Source organism: Protopterus annectens, chromosome 4.part0 (assembly GCF_019279795.1).
Source record: "Protopterus annectens isolate FY-2018-M chromosome 4.part0, PAN1.0, whole genome shotgun sequence".
Taxonomy (NCBI): domain Eukaryota; kingdom Metazoa; phylum Chordata; order Ceratodontiformes; family Protopteridae; genus Protopterus; species Protopterus annectens.
In genome coordinates, this window is record NC_056733.1 from 155,181,240 (window position 1) to 155,193,990 (window position 12,751).

At 41.6% G+C, this 12,751-nt stretch overlaps 1 protein-coding gene across 1 annotated transcript in view; it reads right to left on the minus strand.

Annotated features, from left to right (window-relative positions):
* Positions 1 to 12,751, minus strand: part of DNAH9 (dynein axonemal heavy chain 9) — a 3,419,770-nt gene that overhangs the window by 3,083,460 nt on the left and 323,559 nt on the right. Inside the window, exon 5 of the mRNA XM_044069722.1 lies at positions 4,876 to 5,087. Within this exon, the coding sequence (XP_043925657.1) occupies positions 4,876 to 5,087 (212 nt within the window). The remainder of the gene's footprint in view (positions 1 to 4,875; positions 5,088 to 12,751) is intronic.

Consider the following 12,751-nt stretch of genomic DNA (forward strand, 5'->3'; position numbering starts at 1 on the left):
AGCTTTAAAATAAGCAACGGAGATGTCTGTTGCTTATTTTAAAGCTGTCTCGCTATGTTAAACCCATTTAATATAGCGAAACAGTAAAAAGCAATGGAGATCTTGGTTTCTCCGTTGCTTTTTTTTTTTTTAAACCGGTCTCTCTATGTTAAATGGGTTTAACATGGCGAGACAGCTTTAAAATAAGCAACGGAGATCTCTGTTGCTTATTTTAAAGCTGTCTCGCTATGTTAAACCCATTTAACATAGCGAGATAGGTTTAAAAAAAAGCAACAGAGAAAGCAAGATCTCCGTTGCTTTTTACACACTGTGTCGCTATGTTAAAGGAGTTAAACATAGCGAGACAGCTTTAAGAAAAGCAACGGAGATCTCCGTTGCTTTTTTTAAACCTGTCTCGCTATGTTAAACTCTTTTAACATAGCGAGACAGTGTTTTAAAAGAGACTTATACTAATGGAAAAAGTCCAGGCGACCGGACCTTTTTCCATTAGTATAAGTCGATTTACAATGTGCACGCTGGCCAATCAGCGTGCACGTTTTGGAATATTAATGGGGTCATAGTATAATTGGAAATCTCTTTACCAGACCTGACTCAATATGTCACATTTAGTTGTACTGCCTTTACTGAGACAGAAGCCAAAGGAAACCACTCAACAAAAGTTGTTATATTTGAAGCAGACATTTTAGAGGTCCTACATAATTTAAGGACTGATAAGGTCCAAGTACCTGATGGGCAGTCTCCCAGGATACTGAGGGAAAGAATTGTAGTTTGGTTTGTCTTCATTAAAGTTGTTTTCTAACTCTATGAATATAGAACTGGAACATATTGAAAGGTGAATAGTAACAGTTGTACCAGCTCATAAAGGGTAAAGAACTAAAATTATGTGAGTTACAAGCCAGTAAATATGGGCCTGGTTGTGAGTAAAATCATTTTCACTTTTTTGAAAATTAGGATTGATGTCCTTATCAAAATAGAGTTGTGGATAAGGTTTAGCATATGTTCACAGGGAATGAATCTGATGCCCAATTTTAGGGCTGGACGCCATGGCTACTAAATCAGGTAATAGGGTAGGAGTAATTTACTTTACTCTTAATAAAAACATCTGAAAATTACTGTGTGTGTGTAAGGCTACTGGACAAAGAAAAGGTATTTAGATAAAGAGAAAGATAACATTTCTAGGAAAGTAACAAATGGTGACTGTGACAGCAAGGCAGTAACAAGAAAGAGAAGCTGATTTGTTAGGTTTCAAAAGCATTACCACAGAACGTACATTTCACTTCCTTATATCAAACATCACTCAAGAGTTAAGAGGTAAAAAATTACTTGTTTGGAAATTATAGTGGAATCGCATCTAAGTTTATTAAAGGAAAAGCAAATCTAAAAAGTGTCGTAACAGATTGCAATCCTAGTCTGAAATTTGGTAGTTTAGAATAAAGGTCAAGAAATTCAAAGTCACGCACTCACTCTTGTTGTGTCTTTCGGGTTTTCCCGGTTAGGGGTCGCCACAGAGGAACTCCGGTCCGCTAATGATTGGCAGTAGATTTTTACATGCCAAGTTGCCAGCTCTGATGCACAACCTTCAACGAAGGTACGCCCATTCATGCATGTCTCCTCACAGAAGACGTTCTAGCTGAGAATCGAACAGGATGTTGTACTGTCAGGCGACAACGCTACCGCAGCACCACCACCGCAGTTCACGCACTCACTCTGAGCATCAAAATTCTAAGGAAATGATAACTGTTTGATTAGAAGAACTGCTTAAGAGAAGAACCTTGGTGTCAGAATTACTCTACATGTAAAGTACTGTCCACACAGCAGGATGTATCCAGTAAAGCTGACCAAATAATGAGAATTTATATGCAAGTCGAGTGCTGGATGAAGTTTTTGAAGCTCATGCTGGCTAAGGATAAAAAAGTAAATCACAGGTTAAGAAGAGATTTTCCAAGATGAGTGACAGAAAAATATAATGTGTTCATATGACAATAGATTAGAAAATCTTGGGCTGCATGCATGGATGAAGAGAACTAAGGTTGCCAAGTAAAGTGTGGTCTGATGCTGAAAGGTATGACAAGGACACTCAGGATAGTAAGAACAACAGAGGGTGGCATAATACTAAAGGGGGAACAGATGCTTGAAAAAAAAGAGATTGAAGTTGTAGCATATAGGGAGAAACTGGCAGCTCCATGTTGCAGAGTATGTGGAAAAACTGACAGCTCCATCCTCCAGGGTATATGGAGAAATTGACAGCTTCATACTATAGAGTATGTGGAAAAACTGCCAGCTCCATGCTACAGAGTATATGGAAAAACTGACAGCTCTGAGCTGTAGAGTGCAGGGAGAAACTAACAGTTCCATGCTGTAGAGCGTATATGAAGACACTGACAGCTCTGTGCTGCAGAATATATGGAGAAACTGACAGCTCCATGCTGCAGAGCATACGGAGAAACCAACAGTTCCATGCTGTAGAGCATATGGAGAAATTGACAGCTCCATTCTGCAGGGCATATGGAGAAACTGAAAGCTCCATACTGCAGGGCATATGGAGAAACTGACAGCTCCATGCTGCAGGGCATATTGAGAAACTGACAGCTCCATGCTGCAGACCATATGGAGAAACTGACAGTTCTGTGCTGTAGAGTATACAGAGAAATTGACAGCTCCATACTGTAGAGTATATGGAAAAACAGACAGCTCCATGCTGTAGAGTATATGGAAAAACTGACAGCTCTGTGCTGCACAGAGGGATGACGCTCTGATAGTCACCCGGATGACTAGAGATTGATTAGCCATAGCACTGGAGAGAAACAGACTGGAAGGACAGATGTGAGCAGCTAATGCTTCTCTCCCATCAAAGAAGATGGTGGCAATATGATCTACCACAGTGGTGACTCCTAGCAGATGCTAAGGCATTATCCCAAGTGCTCTAAATCTAGCCATGTTCCTGGATTGCTAAACAGCACTTCATACTGCAGTTAGAGATGGCACAGTGTTTAAGAGCAAACATGCATTCCAGGTTACACTTTGTAATTATGTGCCTTAGTGGCATGGATGGCAGACTGCCATGGTAAGGGAGTAGGTGTTAATATTTAAGCCATCCTCATTAAAACATTCAGAGTAACAGTGCAATCAAGACCTAAATCTGTATTCTAGTTTTAGCAGACAAGTCTTCATTTCTTGAGCTCACCAACCCCACCCCAACGCGCGCACACACACACACACACACACACACACACACACACACACACACACACACACACACACACACACACACACACACACACACACACACACACACACACACACACGCACCAAGGACAGCTCCATGCTGGACATTTGAGCCCAGGGAGAGAAAGGTCTCTCAGGGACAAAGTTGATGATCCATGCAACCGGACAAAAAATAGAAAATAAAATAATAAAAGAGTATATCAAAAAACTGAAAAAGACTTCTGGCATTGTAGGGCACTTAAAAACTGCTGCTATTAAAAGGTGTGTGTGTGTGTGTGTGTGTGTGTGTGTGTGTGTGTGTGTGTGTGTGTGTGTGTGTGTGTGTGTATAAGTTGAGTTTTCTGTATTAAATCAGGTATATTTTGTTGCTGTAAAGTCATATAGCAGTCAGAAGTCAAATGCTGGAATTCACTTTTATGACTGTTGCGAAAACCCTAAAATTATTCAAAGAAAGTCGAGAAACATACATTGATATGAGTTGGGGGGGGGGTCTGGGGCTGAGTCAATTCCAGTAGCTTTAAGCTCTGAGGTTGCTACAACTCAGACAAAACAAATTGTTTTTGTCCAATACAGAATAGGCAAAAAAAAAAAAAAACATGTTATATAAGCAAAGCATTCCTTTCATTTACATCAAGTAACCAACATTCAAACAGCTGTGATTCCAACAAGACAGGAGGATCTAGTTATCTGTTTTGAAACACATACCACTGAAACATAGTAGAATAAAGAAAACTATTGTTTGCATAGATGTAAAATGCACATTCAGATAGACCTGATAGGTGAATCATCCGTTTCTACTGCCTTTACTTTGTTGTTGTTGTGTCTTTCGGCTTTTCCCCGTTAGGGGTCGCCACAGCAGAACTCTGGTCCGCTAATGATTGGTAGTTGATTTTTACTTGCCGAGTTACCTGCCCTGATGCACAACCTTCAACGAAGGTACGCCCATTCATGCATGTCTCCACGCAGAAGACGCTCTAGCTGAAAATCGAACCGGACAGCATCTTACTGTGAGGCGACAAAGCTATAAAATATTTGCAAGTTTATAAACATACGAGTTATTTTTCCCTAGAAGAGTCTTTGCAATTCAGCTCCGGTAAAATAGTATCTTAAGGAACAAATCCATTCAAACTCAATTAATTTTACTATTGTGCCCTAAAAGCATATCTGGGTATAGTCCTCAGACTGCATAAACTGATTACCAGATACTGTACTAGTCTCTCCAATAGTTAATAGATGTTACTCCTGTGGTTCTTCCATGTTGAAGAATTTTCTCCACTGAATGTTTATGTAATTAAATGGGATGTCACATTGTTTTGTTTGGTTCAAAATGGCAGCATACCAGCAGCTGGCAAAATGGAACAAAAAGGGCAGACACATCTCTCAGTAACTCATAAAACCAGGTCCTTTCCTGGCAGATACATCCAGATTATCTACAGTGTGTCACATATGGTAATTTAGTTACACCAGGCTTGTCATTGATGATAGATACAGGTGTCATTTGGACATGGAGAGTCAAGGACAATATAAAAGAAAACAACAAACTGGTGCCTTCTACATCTTTGTTTCTGTCTCTTTGTATACAGTTCATGCTAGCTACCAAGCAGGTCAAAATTTGCATAAAATTTAAAAAAAGCAACCCCCCCCCCTTACCTGCTGGATTAGAAGATTGCAGATTTCTTGAAGGAGAACAATTATACGAGCCGGAGTGCTATAATGCTTAGAACTGGCCCAGATTAGACATACCACATGCAACAGGGGACCAATCAGTGGCTTCACTTCATTAAACTCCACATTTTCTATGTCCTCAAAAGGACGTTGAAGGGGTTTCAAGTGCAAATGAATATCCCATGCCTCAGTCAGAGCTATGAAACAGCAAGGAAAAAGAGGTCACATTTTTCAGCTCTTAAGGAATAATTTCACCTGTAACTGCTCATTTAATCTGATTTGTTACTCAGCATGTTTGCAACCACATGCTAGGTTTAATAATAGGTTAGACAACTTTGCACTGCATCAGTAAAGAAAATATGTAGAACAGAAATTCAGATGAAGACAGAAGGTACATTACTTCATTCATTTAAAAAGAAACATAATAGCTTTTCTGAGACACCATGGTGTCGAACACTAATGCAGATCCATGAAGCTAACTGTTGCCTTTTAAATTAGTGCAAATTTCAATGAGACCAGATCAAATGCAATTATCATTAAAATCAAATGTCTTTGGTTGACCTTTAGTTAATCTATAATCACTCTGTGGCAGCTCAGAACACATCAGAGTAGATCTTTTCCTTCTTTCATGAAGTTAACTGCATAAATATGAATTAAGCTATACTGTTTGCTGTCCATTTATGATTATAAAATGTAATTTAGTCACGGCATGCATGGTACTCACTTAATTCCTTTTTTCTCCCTTAAAACACAAGGCATTATCACCTTAGTTTCACTGATCTCCTGGCTTTTTCATTACACTGGAACTATAGTAATAAGGTCAAAAGCCTGGCAGTTATATAGTACTGTAGAGTAATGTGCTAGAAATGCCTCTCACTGTAAGGGACAATGGTTATGCATGCACCCTGAAGAAACATGATCCTCAAAATATTGCAGCCATATGCAGCCATTTAAATTGTTTATTCTTAAGTCAGCCAGAGGTATTTGTATTCTACTGTCTTAGCCAAAGACAAAGGTAGCATTCTAACAAAATGTCAAGGTCCCATGGTTTACCTGCTGCAGCTCTCAACTACACTATTAGAAGAGGTTGAAAAAGGCAAGAAAGTGCTTTCACTGTGCGTGTGCTTTAAAATTTACAGGCTTCAGCACTTGCATATCGATTCTGAAGTATATATGCTATTTCCTTCTCTACATTGTGACAGCTAGCACCAAGAACTAATGCTATGAGTAGTTGAAAACTGACAGCACCAAGGACTACAGCTATGAGCAGTTAAAAAGTGACAACACAAAGGACTAATGCTCTGAGCAGTTAAAAAGTTTCTTCCTTTGCCCAAGATACAAGGTTTGATTCCTTCTAGCTCCATTTGCCTATTGTGAGACTCTGAGCAAGTCACTTAACCAGACACTGCTCCCAGGTAGACCCTGGAAAGAGACTGTTGTTTCCTGTGAGGTTAGCAAATTAAGAAATCGGTACAATAAAAAAATCTTTTGGTAAACATCTGGTGACATTTTTCACGATGCAGTTTTCAACTACACTATGCAAAACTCATGTAACTTCCATTTAAGAAGCCACATGAAATATTTAGATTATTTTATCTCTAGTAACTGTAATTTGTAGCAATTGTGTTTATTAGTAAACCTGCATTTAAGTGCCAAGCATAGGCAAATGTAATGACTATGTTCCCAGCCTCAGTGTAGCTCACAACTGAATTCCATAACCAAGATCATCACAGTTAAAAGTTTACTTCATACATAAAGACCAATGTCAGAATGAGGAGTTTTATTATTATTTGGACAAATTATTCAAGTGCTCCTCATGGGTTCCTGAATAACAGTGTTTTACTGTTAAACACTATATTAAAGCACCAAACAATCTTAATATAATACTCCAAAAAGATGCTTGTACAATAAACTACATACTTCACAAATAAGGTATGGGTACAAATAATACAAGAATAATGGCAGAATGCCCATCTGTTATAGAGTGCTTCTACGCAATGCTTCCACATGCTTTCTAAAGTAGCTTCAGACCCCCTATGATCTATGTCTCTGCCTCAGGTAGTACATTCCATAAATTTGCCACCCTTTCTCTGAAGGAAGTCTTTCACAGCTGTACCCTGATCCCTCATCCAGTAGCCACCATTGTTTGCTTCTCCCCTTTTTTGTTTCCTGTTTTTCAACACTCACGTATTTATCCTTAGTGACAAAGGGGGATACAGCCAGGGTGAAATAATTACTAGTCTTGAAACATGAAGGAATGCAATTGTTGTATGACTTCCAGCATCTGCCAAAGATCTGAGGTCTGTGTATTTTCACAGGTAGATGCTAAATACTGCCAGATTCCAGCAGTGGGGGAGGGGGTTTCACCTGAGATAGAGTCAAAAGACAAGAAATTGTGTCATTCTGCAAGCTGTCCCAGCAGTAATATTTGAGATATAAATTTGAGAGACAGGGTATTCTATATTCTGTTTTGGACCTGACAACAACTAGAAGATCCATTCACCACACATCTGTCATGCTCTAATAGTAAGTTTCTAGGGAATGGTACAACTCTTAGATACATTTAGGAATACAGCAAAGTTTAGTTTAGATTTTTTTCTTTATTTATTGGAGACTCCCCTGTAATGTTGTGATTTTGAACTCTGATGTCACTGTGTATATGTGCTGAGTATTTTCTTGTTATTTTATTATTATAGGTTCATAGGTTCATAGGTTCATACTAGGCTATCTGCCCGAGGGCATTTATAAGCCTAGCCCATCGTTTTGTGGCTTACGCCACCCCTTTAGTATGGGGAACTATACCCATTATTTTGCTGTGCCTCTGTCGAGCAGTGACACTGAGGTAATTCCTGGGGTATATCTGCGAACAACCATCCATTGGTCAAGATTTCTCTTGAACAAGGCCAGCGAGGTGCTCTGCCTCACATGTACCAGGATTTTGTTCCACAGCATAGGGAGTCTTTAGGTGATGAATCTATCCCTCCAGCACGTCCTATTAATAGCTGTGTCGAGGTTTAAGTCTCCCGCCCTTGTGGCTCTGATGGATCTAGATTTTTTGAGGTGAAGCATATTCATCAAATCTGGGTTTGACATGGCCTTGTATGTTAGGCAAAGGTCACCTCTGAGCAAGCGGTAAGCGACTGAATAGAGCTGGAGTTCTTTCAGTCGGGCAGCATAGGACAGATTTTTGAGACCCTTTATCCTTTTGGTGAGGAACTTTGTGGCCTCTCCAGCTGCTGCAAGTGTCGGGTCAGATACATTCCGAATGGGGCATTGTACTCAATCATTGGTCTGATGAGTGATGAGTAAAGGGAGACTATGACCTCCCTTGATCTAGATGAGAATCCCTTCATGATAAGGTGGGCAATGTAGAAGGACTTCCTAACTACTTTAGCTACATGGGTGTCGAATGACAGACTACTATCAACCTGGGTCCCCAGGTCCCTGATAACTTCTTCTGTGCTCAGTGGATTGCCACCTATTTGGTAGCTAGGGGTAACCTTGTTTTTCCCGAAGGGTATGACTATGCATTTTTGGCATTTAACTTTAGGCCGTGGCTCTGGCACCAGTTATCCGTTTCTGTGAGACCCTTCTGAAGGATATCTGTGTCAGATGTGTTTTCTACTATGGCCCAGTTTGCAGTCATCTGCAAACTTTGTCAGCCATAACCCTCCTGTGTTTGCTTGTACTTGGAAAAGTAGATGCCAAACAAGAGTGGGCCCAGGACTGAGCCCTGTGGGACACCACTTGTGACAGGCTTTGAGTCTGACATGGCGCCAGCAACTCTGACCCTGTGGGTTCTGTCACTCAGCCAGTTTGCAACCCATCTTGTGATGTATGGGTTAACATTTAAGCTGATGAGTTTTTCAATGATACCCGAGTGGGGTATTGTATCGAAGGCCTTAGCCAGATCGAGGTAGGCTGTATGGACTGCCTTTCCCTCATCAATGGCTTTGGTGACTGTTTCAAAAGTCAACCAAGTTTAAAAGGCATGATCTGCCTTTGACAAAGCCAAACTGGGTTGGATCCAAAGTCTGCAAATTCCCTATGTCTTTATTTATGAGGTCCATTATGATCCTCTCCATGGCTTTGCAGATAAGGCTTGTCAAGCTAATGGGCGGTAATTTCCAGGGTCTGTGGAGGCACCGCCTTTGTGAAGTGGGACCACAGTTGCAGTGCGCCACTCCTGGAGTGCGTATCCAGAGGTAAGACTTTGATTAAACAGCTGTCCTAGCTGTGGGTTTAATTCCTCATTGAGTTCATGGAGCACACAGCCGGGGACACCATCGGGTCCCATGGATGCTGTGTTTTTGCTTTGGAGAGAGCAGTTCTCACTTGGGCTGGAGATGTTTGGGGGCTGCACTCATTTGGTATAGATATCTCTCCTTTTGGGGGGATGGGGGGGAGAAGTTTGCACTGAACCTGTCAGCCAGTATGTTGGCAATGTCTGTAGGATCAGTAATCTTCACATCATTTTGAACTAGTTCTGAGCATATCTGGGAGTTTCCTCCTAGGTTTCTAACATAGCTAAAGAAGGCCTTATGATTGTCTTTTGAGTCTTTAGCTATTTTTCTCTCGAAATTTGCTTTGGATGATTTTATGAGAGCTCTTAGTTTTTTACTTATAGTGATCAAGGGTGTCTTACCTTTTAAGGATTTTGCTCTATCTTGTAGTAGCTTCCTTCTTTTGTTGTAGAGTTTGTTTATGGCTGGGGTCCACCAGACTGGACGCTTGCCTTTGGTACAAAGAGTCTTTGTTTTGCTTGGGATTGCCTTATCCATGCAGTCCTGCAGGTGCTGGTAGAAGGCGTTTGTAAGTGATTCAGCGGCTTGAGTATTGTTTTCCGCCGCTCGGGGCCTGAAAGGAGACCACACTAGTCTTTAGAAGTGTGAAGTCGGCTTTTGAGAAGTTCTTTACTGTGGTCTTTTATTTCAGGTGGGGTGGGATGAGGACCTCCAGCGAGATTAGTTTGTGATCTGATCTCACCAGTGAGGGGTATACTTCCGGTGTTGAACATTGTGCTCCCATGTTCGTGATGATGAGATCAAGTATGTTATCTCCTCTTGTGGGGATGGTGACTAGTTGTTCCATGGCATTTGAGTTTATGAATTCCAGGAACTTTTGGGCTAGGGTGTTTGGGCTTGAGTAGTGTTCCCAGTCTATATTAGGGTAATTGAAGTCACCTAGTATGATGGTGTTTGGTGACACATTTATCCCCTCTAGTGTTTTCAGGAAGGCCATGTGAGTTTCCTGAGTTAGTGAGGGTGGCCTGTAACATGCTACAATTTGCAGAGCAGTCTTGCCTATGGTTAATTGCACCTGGATGGTCTCCGATGCATCGTGCGTTGCCACCAGTCTTGAGGTGTGGGTGTCCTTGATGAATATGGATACCCCCCCTCCTTTCTTGGTATTGTCCGGATTTTGGGGCCGGAACGCATGATATGAGGTAAAACCTGATAGCGCTGGGGTGCTCTCAGGAGCCTTGAACCAGGTTTCTGTCACAGCACAGACATCGATGTTCTCCATACTGAGAAGGGCCTCGAGTGCGTGCATTTTGAGATTTAGACTTCTGGCATTGAGCAGCATTACCCTTAGTTTTTTCCTTTTTGTGTTCTAGGGTGGTAGGTTTAGAATTTGAGCCTTGCCTAAAAAGGCACTATGGGGTGGCAAGAGCCTTTGCCAATATCCGGAATCCCAGGGTGACAGGTGCAAGCCATCCCTTGAAGCAGCGTGGCTTGTCCAGCATGTCATCCCAGGCAGACAGATACTGGATCCCCTTTGAATGACACCAGTGTTTAAGCCAATTGTTAAAGCTGATCATCTTATCTCTGTATTGTGGCATCATTCTTGGTGAAGGTAGGATACTGCTCAAGGTCAGGGTCATACCTGCCTGGGCTACATAATCAGAGAGCTCCTCAATGTCTCTTTTCATGTAGTCCAAGGAGAGTGCGTCTCAGGTCGTTTACACCAGCGTGGACAATGACTGAGTCATATTTGTACCTGCTGTTGAGAGACCTGAGTGCTTGCGTTATGTGGCGGATTCTAGCCCGACAGGCAGCTTACTGTGACCTTCTCCTTACTCAGTCTGGTGGCGGGACATCAGTGTGTCTGACTATGGAGTCACCAATGACTAGTGTGTCTGGCATTGTGTTTGGCCTTAAGGGCTGTGACTGTTTGACACTCTGACTGTGAGGTCTATGTGTTGCGGATGTTGTGTTCTGAGGTGGTGGTTGTTTGGGTGTCTGCTTTGGTGGCCTCTGCTGTTTTGGTAGATTTTTGATCAGAGCCTCCAGTATGTCTTTGTGTGTTTATGTGTATGATTTGAGGTTGTAATGGTACTATGTGAGACTGGGTCTATAGTGTGTGTGGTAACCTTCTCCTCCTGACTGGTCTTGCCAGTCCTATGTTGAGAGAGCTCAGCCTCCAGTTTGGCCGTATAGTTGCATCTCGCATGTATTTGTGTTTTGTGGGAGGAGGAGAGGGTTGTCTGTGTACATGAGGCAATTGAAACATTGCCTCAATATTCCCAGGTTCACCAGCTGAGCAGGAGAGGACACTAGCAACTGATCCCTCGACATGCTAGAAGGGTAGACGAAAAACTTTAAAAAAGATTCCGGGGGACGTGGGTGACCGACAAATGGGGGGTTGCCTTTTTGGGGTACTATCTATGACAAGAGTGCCGTATCAAGGTAATAAGTACTGTAGGAGCAAGTGCTAGGTTTAATAGATAGAGAATAGTCTACTTGGAGTCAAGTAGAGATGATCTTTTTAGTTATAGGATACGCTGATTTGATCAGTAGTATAGTTCGAGGAAGGTAGTTTTAAGGGAAAATTTGAAGAGTGGACTTTAGGTAGCCCGAATAGTTTAAACCTGCTTAACCGGCACTGCCCTAGTGTGCAACAGTGGCAGCTCAGCTAAATCTGCTTAACGCGTTTAGCGCATTTTATACCAGGGGGCTGGAAAAAGCTAGAAACTGGCCCAAAACGACCAATAAACTACTAGTTACTGGCTGAAACCTCACAAAACTGGACAAAGGCAGCTCAATGCTTCCCACTCCCACTGGTAAGCAAGGTAGCTTCCTTCCCCAAATAAGGCAAGGAAACAGTACACAGGAACTACAACCAAAGCCCAGGAATCAGCAACTCTGAAACTGGACTAAACTAGTAAAGCAGGAAAAACAAGAGATATTTTTTTCTTTTTTTCTTTTTTTCACAAAACAGGCAGAAACAGGTACAGCAAACACTTATAAATGCTATGAATCAGCTACTACAGCTTACACAGAAGAATTTGCTACAAATACAGTCAAATAGTAACAAACAAGGATTCCAAGTGCAATATTAAGTTAAATGCAGTAAAAACAGCTTCAATGTAACAATATTAGATATATTTAAACCTTCCATTGTGGCTGATCTGTATAGAGATATTTAAGTTTTAAGAGTACTTGCATATTTATTTGGTGACACTGTGTGGGCCACTCCTAACAGCCTTGCTGTTGGTCAAACTACCATTTGTATTAATATTAATATTACACAGCAAGATTGGACACTTTGTTAAGGGGCTTAAAGTAGCTGATAAGGAGTTAACTGGTGGCAGTTATAACTACCTTATAGTCTGGGCAAAAGGGGGCATAGCTAGGAAACCTGTGCCAGCCTTTCCCAAGTGTGTGTGTGTGTGTGTGTGTGTGTGTGTGTGTGTGTGTGTGTGCGTGTGTGTGTGTGTGTGTGTGTGTGTGTGTGTGTGTGTGTGTGTGTGTGTGTGTGTGTGTGTGTGTGTGTGTGTGTGTGTGTGTGTGTGTGTGTGTGTGTGTGTGTAAATCAAACCTCAGAGTGTGTGTATGTCAGTTACTACAGCAGGGACAAG